Consider the following 24,707-nt stretch of genomic DNA (forward strand, 5'->3'; position numbering starts at 1 on the left):
CTGGGCACTCTTAAGGGAAATCTTTCTCCAATATCTGTTTTTCTTCGGTTGCCTGACCAACCCTCCTTTTTCAATCTCCTATTGTACCTAGGTTTTTGAAAGGTGTGTAAAAAACATTTTCTCCCACTCCTATTGTCATGCTACATTGAGACCTCAATCTAGTCCTCACTTTCTGTATGTGCTTTTGAGCCTCTGCACTATTGTCCGCTCAGGCTCCTTAATATCAAGACAGCCTTTCTCATGGCTATATCATCTGCCCGGAGGAGCAGAGAACGTCAGGCCTTGTCCTCCAAGACTCCTTAACTTAAAATCTACCCAGACAAACTGATGCTTTGTACTAGAGCTTCCTTTCTTCTGAAAGTGGTCACTCCATCATTCTGCATACTTTTTATGCTCCACCTCATCACTTCAAGGAAGAGGAGCCACTTCGCCGCCTGGACCCAAAAAGAGCATTGTGGTTCTACCTATACTGCACGAGAGAGTTCCAAGTGGATGATCAACTCTCCATGGGTTATGTCCGAGCGAAGAGAGGGCGGGCAGAACAGAAGAGGACCATCTTATAATTATTTTTTATTTTTTTAAATTAATTTATTTTTTGGCATTTTCAGAAAAAAAAATTACAAAAAACAAAGGAATCAAATCAAGGCATTGGCACATACAGACAGCGCATGAGAACAAAGGAAAACAATCAACACTGTTACCTATCCATTGGCGCAATTAAAATGTATACCACCTCAGTGTGACAGCGTAATTCTAAAAGAGTCATGTATATATCCGCTTACCACCCAGGAATTTCCCGCTCCCTCAGTCAGCGGTATAACCCAACCTGTGACTCATCCCTCTAGCTCCCATGCATGCAGCCTGTCCGTGAATTGTGCGTGTCGCAGAGCTGTGACCCTCCAATAGGATAATTATGTGGTAGCTTTTAAGCGATCCTGTATTCCCCTCCTCTGTCGCATCCTGTTTCGGCCGCCTGTCCAGGAATAAGGACCAAAAGTTCTTAGGTCTGTTACGTGGGGTCAACAATTCGCTAATAATTCTGTCTATGTGCTGCTATATAGCATTTCGTTAGTCCACTGCGCTAACTTCGGCGTAGGGCCTCGCATCCAAGAGTGAGCAACACATCTCCTGGCCAGGAGGAACGCTATATCTACCAGTCTCCTAAGGTCCTTATGAAGTGGTTTAGAGTAGCCAAGAATAGCCAGGAGTGAATCTGGTGTCAGTGTTAGTTCAGTGACCCTGTTCACTTCTTCATGTACCCTGTGCCAGAAAGATGCAATCCCTGGGCAGGACTCTGCCACATGTAGAAAATCAGCCACCATCTCACCGCATCACTCACATTGGGGGCTCTCTCAGAGTCTGTGTCTATGAATGTTACACCCTATTCAGTCATTTAAAATGTATCAGCCTGTGGCGTCCGTTAAGCGATATACGCCTAGTTCTCGAGCAGCAGTACTGCCACCTCTCATCCGCCATCTCCACTTCTGATTCTCTCTGCCATTCCAATTGTGGTTTAGCATATTCCGCATGCCTTCCCGAGCGGGCTATACGATACAAATTGGATACCAATTTAGCGGGCGACTTTGCCTTAATAATGTAGGTCAAGGCTGTAACCTCCGGAGGTTCCTCCATATCCTCCCCTAAGAGGCCCTTGAGTGCATGTCGCACCCTATGAAACTGGAACCGCAACATTAGTGAATAAGATTCTCCCTCCGACGCAACATCATCCCAGGAGCGTGCAATGCCTTCATCAAAGAGATCCCCATGTTGTGTACTTCCAATGATATGAACGCGGCTATATCCCCTTTTTTCCTGCATGGGGTGAGCCAGGAGCACCAAGCGAGAGGTGCCACTGGGGCATATAATACACTGCAAGCTTGTACATCCAGCATATGATGCCACGCGTGCGTGACCGTATTTAGCGAGTCTATGATACCGGTGCGGCAATCTAGGGGCAAAAACAATAACGCTGGTAAAAGAACAGGGTCCGCGACAATAGTTCCTATATGAAGATGTTGGACCTCAGCAGGACCGTGGATCCAATGAAAGGCGTGCGAGCATTGTGCCGCCCTGTAATAGAGTTCCAGGTCAGGGGCGCCCAGTCCACCCGCTAAGTACGGTCGGGTGAGTATTTTCCAAGCCACCCTTGGCTGTTTGCCTGCCCCGGCCAGGCGGATCATCAACAAGTGTAGCTGATGACAAAATATTTTGGACAACATCATGAGTATATTAGTAAACAGGAAGAGGAGACGAGGTTGCACCATCAATTTTCATGAGGGAAACCCGCCCCATCAGTGACAATGGTAGGGCGATCCACCTGTCAATGTCGTCCTCCAGTTTGGAGATGGCGACCCTGTAGTTCTCGTTCAGCACGACCTCTGAGTCCGTATGCAGACTGATCCCTAGGTATCGCACCGCATCCGTAGTCCACTTCAGTGGGTATTCCAGGACCACCCGCGTCGTGGCCGGCTTGAGTGGGAACATAATAGATTTATTCCAGTTAACGTTGATGCCTTGGAGGGAGCTGAACAGCCCCACTTCACGCAGAACCGGGGAAAGGTGGGCTTCAGGGTCCCAAACATATAAAAGGGTATCGTCTGCATACGTGGATACAATGAGATGGTAGTTTGGAAATCGTATCCCCCTATGCCCGTGGTATTCACGCAAAGCGCATGCAAGAGGCTCAGCCATGAGAGCGTGAAGTATGGGGGATAGAAGGCAGCCCTGTCTCGTGCCCCTGCTGATTTGTATAGGGTCGGTAATCAAATTTCCGATCCGGATACGTGCTGTGGGGGCAGAATACAGCGTCGCCAAGAGTTGAAGGAAGCGCCCCCCCACTCCCATCCGGGTAAGAACCTGTCTCATGAAAGGCCACTTAACAGAGTTGAAGACCCTTTCCATGTCTAAGAAGACTGCCACTGCGGGAACCTCCGGGCGTGTGTGCTGCATGGCTGAAAACACCATCCTGAGATTATAGGTAAGATTGCGGCTGGGCAGGAAACCTGCCTGTTCTGGTGCAACCAGTGAGGTAACCAAGGGGTTAAGATGATTGGCTATCAGCTTTGCAAATATCTTTGCATCAACATTCAGTAGCGACAAGGACCTGTATGAGGCACATTCCTCAGGGGGCTTCCCCTGCTTAAGTTTAGCTACCAGTATCGCCTTGCGCATAGTAGGCGGCATTACTCCAGAATCGGCGATATCCTCAAACAGCTCGTGCAACTGCGGCACCAGTAGGTCTGAAAAAGCCTTATAAAAGGCGACAGTTAGGCCGTCACTACCCATTGCGCTCATAGCCGACAACACCCAGACGACCTCTTCCTGTTCGATCAGTCGCTCCAAAAATTCTCTGTGTAAGTTCGACAACCACGGCAATTCAATGTGGGTAAGGTAATCTAGGATGCGTTCCTCCGGGGCAGGATCTCGGGAGGCGTACAGAGCCGTGTAATACTTGCAAAACCTCTCCGCCACCTGAACTTCAGTCAGCGGTGGATCCGTCGGTAAAGCCCTCATGTCCGGTATCGCCATTCTGTTCCGACGCCGTCTGACTAACTGCGCAAGGACAGTCCCTGGACGCTCTCCCTCACCATAAGTTCTAGCTATGGCATACTTCCCAAGATGTTTTACTTCTGCATCCGCTTCCTTGTGGTATTCACGCAGCGTCTGTGCCAGTTCCTGCGTGAGTGCTTCACTCCGGTCTGTTAGACACCGGACCTCAAACTCTTTAAGTTTTTTTCTCCAAGGTCTCCAGTCGTCCTCAAATTGATTTAAGCACCCCCGCATGATTTGAAATGGCGATCCCTCTGATATAAACCTTAAAGGCCTCCCAAACTGTCTGAAATGAGTCAACCGATCCCACGTTCGTTTAAAAAAAACGACTCCATTGACGTGGCCAGTTCCTCCTTAAAGGAGCTGCCCAATAGAAAATAGGGTGGAAAGCGCCACGTAAACGGGGGGATTCGCCTCTTGGGTGAGGTAATAGTCAATAAAAGTGGCAAGTGATCCGAGTAAGTGCGTGGCAGTATCGTGCAAGCGCGAACATTTTGGATTAAGTGAGTGGAGGCCAGCCAGTAGTCCAATCTAGTATGGATATTATGTGGTGCAGAGTAATGTGTGTAGCCTCCCTGTGTTAGGTACCGGTGTCTCCATACGTCGCACAGGTCCAGTCTTATCATTGACGTCTCCAGCACTCTGGCCGAGGGTCTTCTATCAGGACCGTCCGATCTGTCAATACTGGGTTGTCTTTTCATATTGAAATCACCCCCCCAAAGAATAGAACCCCGCAAGAGTGTCTGAACTTTTTTTTTTTTTTTAATTTTTGAAAACCTTTATTGTGCATTAGTAAAAGGACAAATACGGGCCCACAACCATCAGGCCGGCCACGGATACTGTTAAAGCACCAGCGCATGCAATACGGCGACACAGTAACACATTATTACCATAAGCAAGCATTTAAAAGTTACACTGTAGATCATCGTGATACCATGTCTCAGGAGCAATGAAGGTTAATTTTAAATGTTTTTGTTGCAGCTATTAGAGTTCGACTTTTCCGTTTTTTAATTTTAAAATATAAACTATAGGCTAAGAAAGCAGAGTCCGTGCAGGCGTAACATGACATTAGCGACAAATTCACCACATAGTCCAACAAGCCAAAAGTCAAGTCCCCCCAGGCGGCATGGCGGCTCAAAGTGTGTGCAGCAGGGGTATCAGACTCAACATCCTAGCCAATGTCCACCGCCACCCGCCCGCTAGCATTCCCAAACACGGACCCAAGATAGAATAAAGAAGAAGAAACTAAACGAAGAAAAAACAAGGCACCATAGAAACTGAAACCAGGAAACTAAAAACCCGTCCCCCAACCCCCCACCCTACACGCATGCAGAGGCTACGGCCTACCCCCCCCAGCAGTGTGTCTGTCGCCCAATAAACCCGAAATATAGAACAAGGGAAGAAAGAAGAGAAAAAGAAGAAAGAATTACAGTAATACCTGAAATATAGAGAGTAAGAAAAGAGTATCCTAATCTAAATCTCCCATAGAACACATAAGACCGGAGGAGGGCCAGAACCACTTAATCCCGGACTCCACAGCCCGCACAGAGCTTCCACCCCATCAACAAGGATCAACAAAAGAAAACAACCAGCTTGTGAATCCTCGGCCACCCATCCCCGGATCCCCGACCCGTAGAAAAAAAACAAATATTCAACTCCACAGTTTATTCCCTGCAGCCCCGACAGTACACTCTACCGCAAGTAAGGATAGAAAGAGCATCCTCAGCCCTGGCCCCTGCGATCTGGGGCACCAACGTGGTCCAGTTGCACAGTGGCCATATTGGACTGGAGAGGTAAACGGAGCGATCCTGGCAGGGTACAACGCCGCCCAGCAGAGCCTGTCCACACCAAAGTCATGCGAGCAACAATGATAGAAAGGGGGACTTCATGTTGTTTCAGTCCACTCAAGTCAGTCTGCCAAAACAAAGCCATCAGTTTCAGGAGAAAGTTGCAATCGACACCAGCAGAACACAAAGGAAGAGCCAAACATGGCGTCCAAGGACGGCTCACCAGCCATATCTCAAAACCCCCGTCCTCAGGCCGCTGCTCCGCCATGTCAATCCGCGCCGGAACGCCACCAGGCTCTCTCACTCCCAATTTCTCTGGACACAACTGGGTAGGCTCCCCACTGTGATCGGGGACAGGATGTGCTGTAGTGTCCTGCAGTCGGGCGCTACCATGTCCCATCGGAGGCACATAGGGGGAAGTAGCATCCAGGCGATCATTTAAGTCCCGGGTATTATCTTGCATTTCAGATCTTAAGGCGCTCAATGCATGCATGATGTCTCCAACTTTCAATTGTGCCGCAGAAGTGTACGGGGCAGCAGGTCTCTGCACGCAGGGCTCGCAATAGGGTTGCAATCCTCGAGGCTGGTCGCCATTATCTCTCCCACCTAGATGGGCGCCCAGTCCGGGTACCGCAGGATATGTATTAGCGGGGAGCACAGAAGCAACACAAGCCATTCTGACACCATGCACGGCGCCGATGCAGCAGAAACAACCGGACCTCTCACTGGCAGCAGCCCGGAGGAATCGCAGGAGCAGGGAGCACAGCCAGCAATATGGCTTCCACCTCTTCGCCGGCGGAGACAAGCGAGCCAGCAGCGCCGAGCATGTCCCAAGGCGCAGATACAATGTTGCACTACCAGACTCAGTAGTCCCGAAGCGCGAGGATGATCAAGGCTGAGCTGAGCCCCGCAGCGATAAACACAGCGCAGCGACTGCTCCCCGCCGGTCAGATCTTCTCCGCTTCAGGATCCGAGAAGAGTACAAACATGGCCGGCCATGTCGAGGACAAAGAACCGTCCCGCTGCAGCCAGCGCCGAGGAGGAGACAAGGGCGTCCCGGCACTTCTACTTCACGGAGCGTTCAGGGAAGCACACCGCTGGATGCCGAATCGTCTCCCGGTCCCGAGGATGTAGTGTAAAATCAGGATTGGCAGCAGGAGAAGTCGCGGACCGGGAGAAAAGCGGAAGGATCGGCGGAGCCGAGGGATCAGGCGGCCATCTCGGATGTAGGCTAGGCTCCTCCGAGTGTCTGAACTTTAGATGTCAGGGAGGTATAGCGCAGGGTGATCATAGTTAGGGATGTAAGTATTCAGTATACAAATCTCCAGTCCTTTCCCACAGCATTTAGAGATAGTGTAACGTCCCTCCCTGTCTGTCTCCAGAGATGTCCGTGTCAAGGAGGCTTTCGAGTTAACCCACGTCAGTACTCCCCTTGTGTGTGAGGTAAATCCCGCTGAGTGAACATTACCCAAAATACCCCTGGTACGCAGTATAGGGCTGTCCGGGTGTAGGTGGGTCTCCTGCAGCAGTGCGACGTCAACGCTGTGTCTGGTAAGGTTGTGCAGGACCTTCCTGACCTTGCAGTGGTGGTTAAGACCTCTAACGTTCCACGTCAATAGGACCAGTGAGTCTAGGGGCTCCCCAAGTGGTGTCATCGAGGAGTTAGAAGCATGTAAATGAACCATGTTGTGGTGACGTCTAAGTATGTGATCATAACATGCATTGTCTCATCTGTGCCATAAAGCCAACAAAAACCAAATAATACAACACAAGTTTCTCCCCCCAAATAAGTCATGGAAACACTGTCCCTCACCCCTCCCAGTGCCCTCCCACGCCTGCCCAACCCCAACATGGCCGCGGAAACCTGCCCTCCCCCATAATGCCCAGCTCCCCCCCCCACTACATCCCTCAGAAACCACAAACAGAAACATTAGACTATTGTAATTCACACTGGGGTGGAGGTAGCTTGCAGAAAAAACAAAACTTTTCTTTGCACCAGTGATTACCTTCCCCCCTTCCTCACTGCCAGTAATAAACGTGGGCCGCACTATTATACAAGGGTATTCCTACGTTGTGTTCTGTTGTTTCCTTCCCCCCCCTCCCGAGATCTCCCCGCCGCCCTCAGGGACCAGCGAGCATCACAACGGAGGATAACTCCACCCCACGAGGGGGCGCACATCAAAACTTGAAAGCAAAATGTATGTCCGATCAGCAGAATATGAAATACCAAGTCAAGTCCCTCCTCCTCCCTCTCAGCAGAGTCTCCGCCCCACATCACCTAGCTATTCAAGAACAACAATGGGGCGAGATCCTATAATTGCTCCAAGTCCCCAAACAGTCAAAACAGATACTCGGCCATTTCGTGTCATGAATCGGGCCTAGTCCTGTTTGTCCGTGGCGCCCTGTTTGTCCATTACGCCACCCGCCGCCTCATCCAGCAGTGCACGTTCCGGAGAAGAACGTTGTTCCTTGCGCCATTCTTTAAGGGCCTTATGGAGTGCTTTAGGGTCAGTAAAAATCATGGATCGCCCCTGGTGGTTAACGCGCAGTTTCGCAGGGTACAGCATCGCATAGTCAGTCCCCATATCGCGAAGTTGCCGCTTCATTGGTGCAATATGTCGTCTCGCCTCCTGTACCCTGGCCGTAAAGTCCGGGAACAGTGAGATCGTCGACCCTTCATATTGTAGTGGTTGTTTCTCTCTGGCCAGTTTGAGCACGGTGTCTCGGTCCCTGTAGTTTAACAGTTTCGCAATTATAGGCTGGGGAAGCGCTCCAGGCTTCGGTTTCGGGCCCAGGGACCGATGCGCCCTCTCGACCACAAACATTCTGAGAACGCCTTGTCTCCTAGCAAGGTCTTCAAAAGTTTTCCAACGAACAGCTCAATATTCCCTGTTTGGGTGGTCTACGGAAGGCCAGTGATGCGGAGATTGCACCTTCGAGAGCGGGCCTCCAAGTCCTCCGTTTTGTCCTGTATGATCTGGAGGACCCTACTCAACTGTTTGTGCTCTGTGTCCAGGGTGGTATGAGCCTCCTCCACCTCCGTCAACCTCCGTTCGGACATGTTGATGCGTTCCGCGTGTTTATCGAGCCTCTCGGCCATGCGATCCATTCGATAGGTGAGCACGTCCATCTTGGTTCCCAAATAGGCAATCCCTCCCTGCAAGCTCTTCTCCATTGCTATCAATAGACCACAAATGTCTTGCTGCTGGCTCTCTTCAGTCGGATCCGATTCGCTGGGCCCTCCCTCAGGTGTAGTCTCGTTAGGCTTGGGCCTCTTAGGGTCAAACAAAAGTTTTGTTTGGTTCCTGTCAACCGCCCCATTGTGATGTCGCCGCATGTCTCCTTACAAGGGGCAATGCAGCACAGCCAGCAGTATCCCAGCATGGACGTCACCGCGACCCCTACCTCAAGGCTTGTTCCCCCGCTCAGAGGTGGCAATTCCTCAGGTGGTACTCAATCTGCGATAACTGTCAACAGGGCCTTTCGGGGTGTTCGTCGCGGTTCTTTTGGGCGCTCCCCACACCTTGCCGCAGGATGCGCAGGCTTGTGCACTGTCTGGCCGTGATCAGTTCCTCAGCGACACGTGGCTAACTATGCTCCCGAAGCCGCACGGACTCAATCCCCTCACTCTCCTCCCGGAAGAATCACCACAGCGCAGATCCCCGCTGTAGTGCAGCAGAACCCGGAGCAGGCTCAATGCATGTGGTAAGAAGCGCCCATCGCTGAGTTCGGTAAGTCCACTTTGCGGGCATTCAGCTGTACTGCGCGCCTATTGGCAGCACCTCCAGTCACTCCAGGTGGTGTTGGATACAGCAGCTCCCTCCGGCGGCTCCCATGCCTTATAGAGGTCCGGGCACCGAGATGTGTATGTAGCGCCCTCCCCCGCGTTACCGCTTCTCCAGGGCAGGATCCCCCTCAGGGCGCTCCTCACCTCCGGGGAACACTGCCTCTGCTGCTCACCGCGGGGGGAGAGGGAGCGGGTCGCCCCCTCCAGGCCGAGCTGGAGCAGGCCTAACTCCGGGGCTCCGCCGCCGCTGGGCCTCAGCTCAGCGCCTACTCTGCCCTCTTCAGACCCCTCTCGCCGTTTCTATGCCAGCGCGTGCACTCCGGGGGTCGGGCCTCGCAAGGAGACGCTTCCTAGGCCCCGTCGGGTCCACGCGTCACACCGTGCGGTAGACTTCAGGCCCATCGGCCGCAATGAACAATGAGTGGGTCGTACTTTCCACAACACTCTCCGATCACAATTCTGGCATCAGCGCTCTCCGGTCCTCCAGGGCCGCTGCTGAAGCAATTTCAGCGATCTCCAGGGGCCGCCGCTGCCCTTCCGTTCACTCCGAGCCCAGCACACAGGGCCCCCGTGACCCGGGCGGCGAGAAGGAGGGAGTCAAGAGGGCTGCTCCTTCAGCGATTTTGTTCAGCAACAAACGGAGGACACAATCCGTAGTCACAGGGCCGATGATAGTCGTGCAGCACACAGGATTATTGTCGGATTTTGTAGTGAAGCTAGTTAGCTCTCGGCTCAAGCGGCCATCTTGGTCGCGAGCAAGCTCGGCCCCCAGGACCATCTCATAATTAATTGTACTCTGTATAAAAATCTGCTATGCATTGGCTTAGAAGGAACCCCTTGAGGGTTTGCCTGCTCATTCCACCAGAGCTAAAGTTGCTACTACTGTGTTAGCACACCGAATTCCGGACCTGGACATCTGCCAGGCAGCAATGTGGGCTTCCCTGCGCATGTTTACCAAACTCTCCAGTCAGGTCCGTAGGGATGGAGTCATTGTGCATGAGTGTAGTTGTGTTGACAGGTTTTGTGTTGAAGTCTGGTCAAGGGAATTTTGTGTTGGTGTGATGTATGGTTCCAATTGCCATATGAGTTTTGTTTTGTATCTTGAATGTGTAGACTTGGGCATAGCTGGGGAAACTTTGTCAAAACCAGATGGGGTCTATGCCCTGCCTGTCCTGTGAGTGAGCATCTGTCACTCCATGTTCTGCATGCATAAATGTTGAGGTGAGTGTGCAGTCATGTGGTGGCAGGTCCTAATGTCTGTGGAGGTCTTAAGACTTGCACGCCTTGGACTATTGTGCGATGGTAGTTACAACCTAGTTGTTTTTTTTGTTTCTTAGTTTGACATAAAGTTTGGTAGCATCATGTCTTGACAAGTTGCAGAGTTACTTTGGCTGCTAATTGTTGTATTTGTGTGTCTTTGTGGGAACTGGAGAATGTAGCAGGTTGTTGGGAGAATGGGTAAGCTAGACATATTGAAGACTGAATAATTGTGAATGATTATCCTGTACTTTATATGCAAGAGACTAGGCTGTTCTTTGCTTCGTTGTTTGTAAGTTAGGGAGGTGTCTAGTATCCTGTGTCTCTCCTTTCCCTGTAGATCTGAGGTCCGAGTTAGTCTCTGGAATGCTGAGAGTCAAAGATGTCATAAAATGGTGGTGTAGAGTCGAAGGTACGATATAGGGACAGATGGATTGAGAATGGAGCCCTGACCGGACCTACCCACTGTTGCTTTAACCTAAGGGCCTTACATGAAATAAACAACGTGCCTTCTACCTCATTGGCTTCAGACTCTTGTATGAAGACCCTGCCCTATTACTTAATCAACTTGCCCCTTTTCTGCGTCATATTGCTTTGCTTTACTGCTGTCTACCTAAGGGAGGTTTTTGTGGTGGAAGTATTTTGAAAATATATAAGCAAAATTGTGTGAACTTTAAATCCCTTTCACATTAGTTAATTTGGAAAATAGATATATTCATAACATTTTAAAAATATTTGTTAAGAGTTCAAAGTACTCTTTTCCACCAGATTATGCTTGGTGTAACAAATGGCAATTCCAAGTTTAGGGGTTATTTGTTTGTTTGTTATTGTGAAAACAGAAAATCCTATCTATGGTGTCCTGTTCATTTAGATATGAATGAAAAATATCATTGTTTCTCATTGTTTTTTCATGAGTGCGAGAGTGATTTGTGTAATGTGGAATGTGTGGACTGATTGGGAATAAGGAATGTGTGAAAATATCTTTGGAATATGTACAGTTTTATTGATTGTTTTTTGTATATAATGTTTTTGACCGCAGGAATTATAAAGTTTGTATAAATAAATGACAAATGCATTTTGAGTAGAAAATAAAAGGATGATTAATTCAGATTGAACTACTAGTCTATTACCCCATGTTTGGTTTCATTCCAATGTGATGTGACGAATAGTAGATAATCAGGACAGCAGTATTGGCAATTGTTTTGTTCATTATTAGGTCAGTGACTTGGCCTTTTTGTGGGGAGTCCACACCCATTTTTGTTTTCTCTGCGGAAAAAAAACTCGTCATCAAATATAGTCGATATCCATGATTTCTTTTTTTATAGAATGATCTATTAAGGCATTAATCACCCCTAACATCTCCCCCAAGCCGGCCCTCCCCACCACTCAGGTTAACAGAAGAAAGGGTTGGAAGGAGATGAAGGAAGACTGGGGTCTGTGGTTTGGGGATCTCAGTTTATGACTCTAGTGAGTTTGGGCACATAGCCCAAATGTGCCCCCACAGGGCAGAACCATCACCTGTGGTTTAAAATGTTGCGGTTCTACACTTTTGTGAAAATCAGGCATAAGGCCCTAAGTTAAGTACGTGTAAATGGGATCCCCCACTAGAGGGCTGGTAGGCATTGGTTGTTTGCTGGCAATAGTTTTTGAACCAGGCACTAGGGACTGGCCTCCGATCCCACTCATTTGCATACAATGCACAACAAGATAATCCGATTGCAGATTAAATTAGAAATAGGGTAAAACGTGATTAGCTTTTAGTGCAGGTGTTTTACCTTTCCACCCTAGTCAACAGTTTTATGGACTAGTATTCCACCTTTTATGAAGTGATTTTATGGATCTGATGCTGTTCATTGATGGCTCTAAAGAAGTAATTCTGCCTTCCAAATGCTGAATTGCGAGGAGCTAAAACCAAGTATGCTGGGGAAAGCAAATGGCCGCCTTTTCTCAGCAGCAGAAAGCCAGGCCCCTTGAAAAGTGGAATGTGGAAAACGTAAAACATTTATACAAGAATAAGTAAACAATAACAGCCTGATATAATCTTTATTATGGGCCAGAGAAGTCACCGACCAGACTCCATTACCCAACGGCCCTTATTTTCAAAATAACAAGTGTTTGATTTAGCTGATTGTTCCCCAAGTCGAACATCACATAAAATGGCAACTATTACTATTGAAGGTACATCGACAAATGTTCCTTCGTTTGGCCCATAGCAATTTATTTGGAGGACAACAAAGGGTAGATAAAACACAATAGCTTATATAGTGCTGCATTTCTTTTGGCATGGAATCTATGTGAAGGTAGCAAATTGCTCTAAAATGTATCCCATATACCTACTTAAGAAACACATGGTAGACCCATTAGGCTCTGCTGACGACTCTACGTATAATTAACGTGCTGTTTCATTTAATAGCTATGTGATCCATTAGAACTATGGAACCCTCAGGTGAGGACATGGAAATATACTAATGATGGTATACAACGCCACACTATAACCTGAAGTGTTTTACGTGAGAAGCACAAGAGCTTCTGTTTTATGTGAAAAATTCATATAATTTTTACGCCTCAAAGGGCCTGCCTGCTTAAATTATCACAGATAAAGGCACACACTGTATTTATCAACTTATAGCTCAAGTACTATCAGATTCTGACACAGTAAAACCTTTATCATCCTCAGCTTGATGGGCTCAGAGAAGGCTGAAAAACAATAAAACAAATACTAAGAAAAACAACCAGGCCGTAGGCTAAAGATTGAGATAAGATATTACCCTTCATAATACCCCAAAGTCTTCAATGGAATTCATTCCCTTTGAGGTTCTCTTCGGACAGCAGCCTGGATCCATTTCTGACATAGCCTGTAAAACAGTTATAAGGAAGACGAGGCCACCACCATTCTGGTAGACCACATCTTTAGCTTCTATGAACTATTACATGCCAAGACACAACCACTAATCTGGAGACAGCTAATGTCCCATGCGAACAACAATGTATAAAAAGAAAACAACAAAGAACTTTTTAACTCGTGGATCAAGTGTCCATACTTGTGCATTGTTTATAAATCGCTATTTGTATGAGCCTTAGGGATTCTCTAAAGAAATTCCAAAGGCCGGCAACTTGAGCACCAGTGTGATAGTGAAGGTGTTATAAAATTTGCTTGAGAATCTGTTTGGACCTAGAGCTTTTTTCTGCCTAACATCTTTAATGCCCAATTGACATCTTATACTGCGAGATTAGAAATATCAGGCATTCCGTATAATTTTGAATATGTCAAGGAACTGAAGTTTAATCAAGAATTGCTCAAACTTATATTGTCCACATCAGAGTACAAAGCAGTATAAAAGTAGTTATGCAGCTCTACCTTGAGTCTTCCGACATAAACCACTTCCCCTTAAAAAACCTTCATCTCCTGGATAAACCCCCTCTCAATTTTTGCCTCCAGCTTGTGTGCTACTGGCACTTGCGATGGATCATATTAATTTGTAAACTGTGAGCATATTATAACTGGCCATATCACCTCCTCATAGCCTTGTAGACTTTTTGAGACCCCGAACTGTGTGCAGTTTTAAAACACTTCTAACCAAGACCATTGGCAAAATATCAAGGGGGGTTGGGGTTTAGGGCAGAAATAAAGATTCTTCTTAAAGAATGTTTGCAAAAAAAGGCGAACGCAGACTACTGATCGGTTTGAATTGTATGTATAAATATAATTGGTCTGATTTCACTGTAAGATGTCTGTTCTTTATTTTCAGTTACTTTCCCTACTGTTTGAAGACTTGTTTAAAAAGTTCAACTCTGAAATGAAAAAGATTGCTGACCAGGTCATTCCCAAGCAAAGAGCAGCTCAGTTTGATGTAGTGAAACACATGCGCCAAGATCAAATCACAAACGGCATGGTAAATGCCATCTCTACTGTAAGTATTGCCTGAGGCCCAACATTGTTGTGTTTATGCATAGTTCTGGTCTGGTATGAACTGTGCTAGGGATGCTGTTTGAGCAAACTTGAACCTGTTGATGAATTCTTCTATAGATTATTTCAAATTGCTTTTTTGTTGTAAACGGCGACTTAAAATTTGCTTGATTTAGTTTGTTAATGATGTGTGTATTCTAAATCAAGGCAGCATAAAACACATTCCTCAATATTGACCCTCAGCACAACAGAGGCTTTATTTCACCCTAGGAGAAGTACAATATCCATTTCTATGTATGCACTCCTGGCCAGTCAGCTGTACTAATGTCCAGAGGTTTATGTTGTGCATACATAGCTTGATCAAACTGTTTCCCATAGGATGGGGGTATTCTCCAATTGTTGCTGCAGCTTCTGTTCGGAGTTGCATTAGCTCTACGCTGCATGTTTGGCCAGCTGTTATCTCAACGCTTTTACACTTAGCTTTGGTCATCAAGATGAATTAAGCTGTGAAAGTCGGCTCAATTTAGGAGCAGATCCTATTGGGGCATACTTAAAGAGCCTTTGCAGATGGCATAGGTATTTTATCAAATATCTAGAGTCTTACTGGGAAGTAAAAGGAACCCTTTCTAGTATTTTGGTGTTGTGCCATGTTGGAATCTTTTCCTTATGTGAGGCTAGTGCACATGTGATTTAGCCTGTGGTCTGAGTGCCTTTCATCCATTTTTATGTCTCGCCTAGCGTTGCTGCGCACATGCGCAGATTGCTCAGCGAGATTTTTTGCAGATAAGTACTTTCTGAAAAGGGCTTGAAGCCCCGCCCCTTATTCTCATTGGCTCACAACACCGTTTATGTTAAACAGTGCGCTACCATTGGAAATGAGGATTCCAGGGTGCCTCCTTTTCGCTATTTTGGCCTGCCCACCCGGACTGGCTCGCCTGCATTACGGCTGCCCTGCACGCGCCAGTCCGGCTCTCTTATTGGGACGGACAAAAAAGGAGACATGGCGCCGCGTGTTTATTTTTGCATCGCGCTTTCACTTTAGATGAAAGCGAGATGCAAAAATAAACAGCGGATGTCGGGGGAGCGCTTGTTTTTAATGTTATCATTTTCAAAGTTACTCAGTTTTAATTATACTTAATGGATGCATTTGATTCCCTGAGTTTTTTCCTAACTCTTCAGCTGACCTGCTCGAAAAGACGGCATGCCAGGTTCACAGAGAATTCCTGTCGGTCAATTACTTATTTAAGGATGCCCTCCCCCCACCCTACCGAGAGCCTCACGCAGACCCCTTCTCAATCAGGGCTTCGCCTCCCATGGCTGCTGACCTATCCTCGAGGACAATGACTCAGAGTGAAAACAGAAGAAAGCGTGTGAAGATTGGAGACGTGGTGGGGACAGAACCATCACAGGAGACGTGATGTGTTGTTGGAGACTTATTATTAACTGCCCATCCCCGGTTGATATTTTTGCAACTTTTCCCCTACCTTTAAACGGAAAATTAAAAAAATCAACGTTTGTGTTGCAAACTCTTCATCTTCTGTGATGTCCCCATACGCCCTCCCCCGCTCTCTAAAACTTCACAGGACTCACACAAGCAAAGCTATCAGTTCGCCAAACATTGTGCGTTAGTCGTGAATTAAAGCAAGTTGCAAAAGTACTAACACATTTGTGGTACACTCTAAATGATGGAAAAACAAAGTGAAGATACAAGCCTTAAAGCGAATATTTGCTGAAAGCCGCCCAGATGTTCTGCACAAGACATCACGCATACATGGCACTGAATGTCAGTAAGGCATACAATTTCGTCAAAACAACTGCGCTGTGTGAGTTGTAGCCTTGTTTTCTGCAGGTGAACGCCACTAACAGTAATTCGTTTGAAAAGAGAGTGCATACATAGAAATACCCGATTATAAATATTTCTGCCCACCATGTGCACTTCCCATCACGTCCTGAACTCTTGTAAATCTTTTTTAACCCGAAGGAACCAGAGCGCTTTCCATAAGCACCGGTTGCATTACAAACAAACACGTTTTTTTTTAGTCACAAGTGATTTGCCCAGAATCAAAGAATGCTTGAGCTGGTTCTCCAGCTCAAGGCCAGCCGCTCTAGCCGTTACGCCACCAAACCCTTTGAGTTTTGTCTAGTTATGATTTTTCCCTTTGCTCTATTATGCGCACTATGCTCTCTACAGCGCTCTGACGCCTCTGCTGAGCATGGTCTGTGCAGTGTGTCAACCTCAACAAACAAATGTTCACAAACAAAAGCCATTTGCCTTTCGAAATGTCAGTCAGGATTAGTGAATACTTAAAACGACAGCGAGACGTCTGTAGGAGGTGTGGGGGCCGTGGGGCTCGCACCACCATAGATTAATGATTAGGTGAATGAAAGAGGGGCTGTCGTATTACACAAAGGTGCGCTGTGAGATGCAGTAAACACCCAAAATGTGCAGTTTTTTGTGTGAAAGAAGGGATATCGTATCACAAACTTTTTGACGCTAGGTTGTAACCCCGCAAGCACACATACAAGGAAAGAGCGAAAGCTGGAAGGAGGGAACATAAACGAGTCTCCTCTGCATTCCGCATCCGCATTTGTGTGTGTGTGTGTGTGTGCATGCATGTGCATACACTTGTGCGTATCTGTGCCTTTGTGTGTGCATGTGTGTGTGTGTGCGTGTGTGTGCGTGCGAGTGTGTCTGTGTAGGTGTGTGTATGAGTATGTGCGTGCACGTGTGTGTGTGTGCATTCATGCTTGGGTGTATGTGTTTGGGTGTGTGTGTGCTCATGTGTGCATTTGTATGTGTGTGTGTGTGTGTGTGCGTGAGTATGTGTGTAGGGGGGCGGTGCTGTTATAAGTGTGGGGGGCACTTCGGCTGTTCCTTGGTTCTGCGGGGGGTGCCGTTATAAATGTGGGGGGCACCTCGGCTATTCCTTTCTTGGTTCTGCTAGGGGAGGGGGCCTCGGTGGTTTCTTGGCTCTGGGGGGTGGGAAGCTGCAGAGGAGGAGGTGTTGGTGATACGTGTGTATTGGGGGGGGGGGCGTGTGGATCATGCTGCTACAAGTCATCGGTTCTGCATGGGGGCAGCAGGCTCGAGACTGGGGTGTGGACTGGACGAAGGAACCTTTCGGGGGTACAACAGGACAGGTGCCTGTTCCTGAGCGGAGGGGGGTGGGGCTGGGTGAGGACGGAGAGCAGTGTGGCGAGGCTCTCATTGCTGGGGGCTGCAAGAAGGGGGCGCTTCCAGGGGAGTGGGGCCTCTTGAACTGCAACAGGTGTTGCTTCTGTGAGAGATACGATTGTATATAAAGGGGGCTTGAACTCACGGCCGAGTGGGAGTGGCGGCTTAATGCTCGATGCAGAAAATGTGCTTCATGCGGGACTCGCCAAGAGGAGGCGCTTGCTTTTGGGAAAGGGTGCAATGGGGGGTGGTAGGACGGATGTATATGTCAGCTGCGGCAGAGGCGCCTTCGGGGGAGGTGGGGCTGGGGGCTCTCCAAGGGACAGTAAATGGATGCCACCTGTGGGGGTCGTGTCTCCTGCTGTTCAGGTGGAGAGAGGTATCGGGGTGCACGGGAAAGGTTTTTAAAGGGCCGCTGCGTGCGCAGGCTGCTTTCAGAATAGTGCAGTGTGAGTTTGTGAGTTTAAAAGTGAAAAAATGCATTGACTGTGATGGGGCGGCTGTGGGTGGACTTGGGGCGGATGGCAGGTTTATGCGGAGAGGGCTTGACGCAAGTGCTTCAAGTCACGAGACCATCTCACTGGGCTATCTTCTATTGGGAAGGGTCAGAGTCCAGTTGTAAAGCATACACTTCTGAACTTGTTAACCACGGTATCGCACCATGACACACATTCTCTGAACGTGAGGCTGGAGGAAAGAGACGAGGCGGAAGAGGAGGGTGCTCAGAAAGAAAAGAAGCTCTCTAGGAGGAATCTCTATGGACAAAGGGTGTTTCGAACAATAAGTTAAAGTGTGAAAGGAAATAATAAAGTGAAATGATGTGAAAGGTGGTGGCGGAAGATAGAACTTTTCTGATAAATGACAGGGGAACCAAGGCACAGGAGTGAGAGACTGGGAAAATGACGGGGAGGGAGATAAGAATACAAATAGAAGAGGGGATAGGTGGCATGCCTATAACATGAGCATGCACTGCTGTAGTTTCTAATACCTGTATATAAAAGGTGTTGTCGTTTCCCAGTTTAATGGAACTCAATGTGTCAACCTTAAAAGGATCGGTCAAACAATGGGAGAGTGTCAAAAAATAAATAAATAAGCACAAAAACCGAGAAGAATATCTCCCTATATGATTCACATTGGAAATCAATAGGAATTTTCTTGGAAGCCCTCACTCACTACCCTGGGTGGTGACATGCTTCATCATCGGGCCCACCAGGAGAAGCCGAGTGCCTCCCTGATGTGCTACAACGCCAGAATACTGTGGAGCTGGTTTTTTGTGACAGTGATGTGAAAAATCTGTAATGTTAAAATTGTCAAAGGACTGTACCATAAAGAATTTTTTTTTTCATTCAATGGTCAGCCTGACAAGGTTAAAATATGTGTAGGGAAATGTGCCAATTAATGTATTGGTTATTGCTGAGCGGGTGATGGGCGTTGCGGGCGTAAGAGCGATTCTTTCCTACCACTACAGAGCTAAGTACCCTTTGCTCATTTACAATATTCACTCTTATCCTACATCTCTGTCCCTCCGCAGGAGGTGCCATTGTCGCCCCCACCCCCCTCCCGAGACCTATGGGGCGTGGATCTTTTAATTTACAAGTGAGAATGTTCTTACTTTATTAATTTGTGTCGTTTACGATATGCAGTAGTCTGTACTTGGAGTGGTACACACACTCCCACTGGCTCCTACCGTCTGGCCTATTGATCGCTAACCACGAGTGTAGTTAGCACAGCCCTATATATAATCGGCTATTGCTTTCTTGCCATATTGCATGTTTAGACCATCAACTGCTGACATAAACGTTGCATCTATGGCACAACGGTCACGTCTTTTTTGACTAGCCAAAAGCACTTATATTCAGAGATTGGTCTTTCATACAACATGACTGATAGATCCTGTTAACTCAGTGTTTGTCTTTCTGGTTTCGGTGGGGATCCACCGGAAGATCTTTCGGAGCATGTGCAGGGTGTTGAAACAAGATGACGAGACGGCGTTGACTTGCTTGGTCATCGTGAGGGAGGAGTCCAGGATGTTGCGTGCATGGTCCGTGGGCTTGGGAGCGGTGCCCAGTGCAGGGGGCCACCAGGAGTCGTCCCAGGCAGAGGGGGATGGTCCCAGGATGAGGACTTTCGTCTTGTCTGAGTTCAGTTTCAGACGGCTGAGCTTCATCCATTCCGCAACGTCTTTCATTCCTTCCTGGAGGCTGCCTCTGTCGGTGGCGAGGTCGTTGGTGAGGCAGAGGATCAGCTGGGTTTTGTCAGCGTAGGAGATGATGTTTAGGTTGTGTTGGTGTGCGATTGCTGCGAGGGGGGTCATGTAGATGTTGAAGAGGGTGGGGCTGAGCGAGGAGCCTTGAGGTTCACTTGTTAAAAAATCTTTATCACTGTATTTTACTAGAAAATAATTATTATCTGAAAGAGACACGTTAGTGATAGATTCCTTACCTTAGAATAGGACTGGATCCGGAAACGTTTGTGTAGCAGTACCCTTGCGCGTCCGTAGTCGGCGTTGTGGGCGCTGTGATGACGTCGTCGGAGTACTTAGACGCCGCCTCCGCGTGCTGACGTCTGTTCTTCTTTTTTCCGCGCCAGCCAGCGCAGATCTGGAAAGAGCAGTTACCCAAGTCAATTTTTGACTAACTTTTTGGATCAATTTTTGATCATTTCTCGTAGTCTAACGACTCCGATCGGTGCCTTAGGGATGCCCGGATTGAAGCACTGTGAGGATGTCGGTCACAGACCCTCACCGCCTGTGCCTAACTTGTCTAGGTGTCGACCACGACGACAAGGCTTGCCCCGACTGTCGGGCCCTAACGAGGAAAACCAGGCGGGAGCCGTCCCGCAGGCGGCTCGAACTCCGGCAGTCGGCCCCGCGCCGAGTGAGGTCCCGGTTCCGTCCCACGGGAGGTCGAGGGACAGGTCGCGGGGACAGAGCCGTCACAGCTCCGACAGTCGGCACCACTCCTCCGGGTCGAAGTCGTCAGGTAAGAAGCACAAGAAGTCGAAGAGATGTCATCGCTCTTCTGACTCCCCCCAACGCTCACGCGATGCGGCCGGGGGTTCGGGTGACATCGCCCACACGGCTCCTTCGGAGTCGCGGGCGTCTCGTCCCGCCCCACACCCTCCGGTCCCTGGGCAGGACGCGACGCCGGAGGAGATTGAGCGCTTCCTCATGGCCATGAGGTCCCTTTCACCTCCGACGGGTTCCGCGGCGCCTTCGGGCCCAGCGGACCCGTCTAGGGGCCCTAGCAGGTCGGGGGCTTTGGCCCCGACGCCGCCGGCGCCATCGGGCCCGGTGCCTTCGGGCCCCACGATCCTGACACCGCCGGTGCCTTCCGGCCCGGCACTGCAAGGAACAGCAGCTCCGGCGCCGCCGGCGCCTTCGGGCCTGGTGCCACGGGACGCCGCTGGCCCTTCCTCGGGCTCTGGATCGTCACCGGTGGACCTTACGACCCCCCCGGCGTCGGTCCGTCAGGTGTCACCTCCGTCTCCACCCGACGCAGTTTGGAGATTTCCACTTCTACGAACCGAACCCATTCAATTATGACCCTGAGTCTCAGGAGATGGGTGAAGAGGAGGATTGGGAGGGGTCTGAGGACCCTCTGACCCAGGAGTGTCAGTCTCATGAGGACTGGGCAGGAGACCTTGGGGAGTCCAGTGGCCTGGACACCTCTCCAGACACTGGTTTTGTCTCTCCTCCTACCGTGGCTTCGGAGGAGGGGGCTACCTATGGTGTGGTGTTGACGAGGGCTGCCAAGGCCTTGGGCCTTGAGCTCCCCGTCGCGGCCGTGAGGACTAACCTCCTCACAGAGGTCCTTAAACCGCAGTCATGCTCGGCTGAGCCTCTGCTGCCCTTTAATGAGGCCTTGACCGACGTTCTTTTGGGCACTTGGTCCAGGCCCACTACGGGTTCGCCCGTAGATGGGAACGTGGCCAGACGCCACCGCCCGGCTCCGGGCGACCCATGTTTCCTGTCCTCCCACCCCACCTCCGAGAGTCTGGTCATCCTGGCCTCTAATTCCCAGACCGCATTCCTGACGGCTCCGCCGGACAGGGAATCGAAGAGGTATGAGAATTATGGTAAAAAGATATTATCCTCCCTTAGTTTGGGACTGCGGTCTTCCAACACCGCATGCCTCTTGGGCCGCTACAACCACTCTCTGTGGGAGACTGTGGCGGAGGTGCTGCCAGAGTGCCCGTTGGAGGTACGGGCCAAACTCGGCCAAGCCTTGTGGAGGGCCGAGATGCAGCCAAGTATTCGATCAGGTGTGGGCTGGATACCACCGACTCGCTAGGCAGAGCGATGGCACGACGGTGGCGGTGAGACGCCACGTCTGGCTGAGATCCGCAAATTTTTCGGCAGATGTCCAGAACACTCTGATGGACATGCCGTTCGATGGCCGTCGCCTTTTTGGCGACAAGGCAGACCACGCACTTTAGCGCTTTAAGGACTCCAGGGCTACGGCTAAATCCTTGGGCCTCTCGCCCCGCGCCAGCAAACGGGTGCCTTTCGCTCCTTTCGTGGCCAAGGAAGGGGCGTCCCCACACGTGCCGCCAGCCACTCGCCGCAGACTGCCATCCAGCGCGGCGGCGGGCGTGGAAACCGCCGTGGAGGCTATCGGGGAAACCGGGGAGGTCAGTCCACACCTTCCCCCGCTGCATCCGCCTCTAAACCCTCCTAGTCCATGCTTTTCGGCCCATGTGACGCCAGTGGGAGGCGGGGTTCGCCATCACCACTCTCACTGGCGCACTGTCACTTCGGACAGGTGGGTGCAGCAGATCGTCCGGAGGGGCTACTCCCTCCCCTTCGAGACGACTCCTCAAGCCATGCCACCGCAACACCACCGCGTGTCGGGGGATCACTTGCGGCTCCTGCAGGAGGAAGTTTCGGCCCTCTTGGCCAAGGGGGCCATCGAGCGCGTTCCTGGGCCAGAACTAGGACGTGGTTGCTACTCCCACTACTTTCTGGTACCCAAGAAGGGCAAAGGGGGCCTACGCCCTATCTTGGATCTGAGGAACGTCAACGGCTTCCTCCGGAAGGAGAAGTTCAAAATGCTGACTCTGGCTCAGGTCTTAGCTGCCCTAGACCCAGGAAACTGGATGGTAGTGTTGGGCTTTCAGGACGCGTATTTCCACATCCCGGTCCTGCCGGCCCATCGGCGTTACCTGCGGTTCACGGTAGGCCACGAGCACTTTCAGTTTACCGTGCTCCCCTTCGGTCTTACCAGCGCCCCACGGGTGTTCACGAAGGTGATGGCGGTGGTCGCAGCTCATCTGCGCAGGTTGGGGGTCTCAGTCTTCCCCTACCTCGACGACTGGTTGTTGAAGGCGGGCTCGCCCCAGACAGTCGTCAGCCACCTCCAGACTACGGCGGATCTCCTGCACCAGCTGGGGTTCTCCATCAATGTGCCTAAGTCACACCTGTGTCCCTCTCAGAAGCTCCTTTTCATCGGAGCGGTTCTCGACTCGGCGCAGTTTCGGGTTTACCCGCCCGAACAGCGGGTTCGGGATATACAGGCTCTGATTCCAATCTTCCGGCCTTTATCCCGGGTTTCGGTCAGGTTGACGCTGCGGCTTCTGGGGCTGATGGCCTCCTGCATCCTTCTGGTGCATCACGCCAGGTGGGGGATGCGGGCTCTGCAGTGGGACCTGCAGTTTCAGTGGGCCCAGCATCAGGGCAACCTGTCCGACCATGTCCTGATCTCGGAGGGCACTGCGAGACAGCTGCAGTGGTGGCTCACGGACCGCGATTGGGTCAACGGCAGATCCCTCTCCCTTCCCCAACCGGAGCACATAGTTGTGACGGACGCGTCCCTCCAGGGCTGGGGAGGCCACATGGGAGAGGCGGAGATCAGAGGCCTCTGGTCTCCGGCGGAGTCCCGGCTCCATATCAACCTTTTGGAACTGCGGGCGATTCGTCTGGCACTGAAGGCATTCCTCCCGTCTGTCCGAGGGAGTGTAGTGCAGGTGTTCACGGACAACACAACCGCCATGTGGTACTGCAACAAACAAAGCGGGGTGGGGTCGTGGACCCTTTGCCAGGAGGCTCTGCGCCTTTGGCAATGGCATGGAAGATCAGGGCGTGACTCTGATGGTTCAACACCTGGCAGGTTCTCTGAACGCCAGGGCGGACGAGCTCAGCCGCCGGTGCATGATGGATCACGAATGGCGTCTGAACTCGTACGTGGCGCAAGGTCTCTTTCTGCAGTGGGGAGAGCCTTGGTTAGATCTATTCGCCACCAAAGAGAACGCGCAATGTCATCAGTTCTGCGCGTTGGAATTTCCAAGGCGGCACTCGCTCAGAGACGCTTTTCGTCGCGAGTGGAGTTGCGGTCTGTTGTACGCCTTTCCGCCTATACCACTTCTGCCCAGAGTGCTGAAGAAGATCAAGCGCGACCGGGCACAAGTTATCCTTGTGGCTCCGGACTGGGCACAAAGGTACTGGTATCCCGAGCTACTCAGTATGCCAGTCGATCCCCCGGTTTGTCTGCCTCTTCAGGAGGACCTTCTGTTGCAGCAGCAGGGGACGGTCCTCCACCCGAACCTGTCCAGTCTCCACCTCCCTGCTTGGAGATTGAGCGGCGACAGTTGAGGCCATTTGACTTGCCTCCTGAAGTCTGTAACATCATTCTGGCAGCCAGGCGTCCCTCCACAAAGTCGGTATACGCGTGCAGGTGGAACAGATTTGTGGCATGGTGCACAGCAAAGGCTGTGGATCCCCTAATGCCCCTCTTTCTGAGTTTCTCCTCTTCCTTCTTTCTCTTGCCCAGCAGGGCTCTGCTCTGGGCACTGTCAAGGGCGATCTTTCAGCTCTTTCAGCCTTTCTGAGGCTGCCTGATCAACCTTCTTTGTTCAAGTTCTCTATCGTTAATCGATTCCTGAAGGGCATCACACACACGTTCCCTCCTGTTCCCTTCGTGATGCCTCAGTGGGACTTGACCATGGTTCTTACATTTCTGATGTGCGCTCCCTTTGAGCCACTTCACAACTGTCCTCTTCGCCTTCTCTCCTTGAAGACTGCCTTCCTGGTAGCCATCACCTCTGCCAGGAGAGTGAGTGAGATCCAGGCTCTATCTTGTAAGCCTCCTTTCCTTTCAGTCAATCCGGACAAGGTTGTGTTACAGACAAGGCCCTCCTTCCTACCCAAGGTAGTCACAGCCTTCCACATTGGGCAATCTATCACCTTGCCCACCTTCTTTCATCCTCCGCATCCCTCGAGAGAGGAAGAGAGGCTCCACCGTCTGGACC

The 24,707-nt window shown here is 50.2% G+C and overlaps 1 protein-coding gene across 1 annotated transcript in view; it reads left to right on the forward strand.

The window, feature by feature from the left end:
- Positions 1 to 24,707, forward strand: part of POLR3B (RNA polymerase III subunit B) — a 1,027,565-nt gene that overhangs the window by 446,559 nt on the left and 556,299 nt on the right. The window contains exon 13 of the mRNA XM_086921773.1: positions 14,130 to 14,291. Coding sequence (XP_086777899.1) covers positions 14,130 to 14,291 — 162 coding nt within the window. The remainder of the gene's footprint in view (positions 1 to 14,129; positions 14,292 to 24,707) is intronic.

Source organism: Lissotriton vulgaris, chromosome 1_1, assembly GCF_964263255.1.
Source record: "Lissotriton vulgaris chromosome 1_1, aLisVul1.2, whole genome shotgun sequence".
Lineage (NCBI taxonomy): Eukaryota > Metazoa > Chordata > Amphibia > Caudata > Salamandridae > Lissotriton > Lissotriton vulgaris.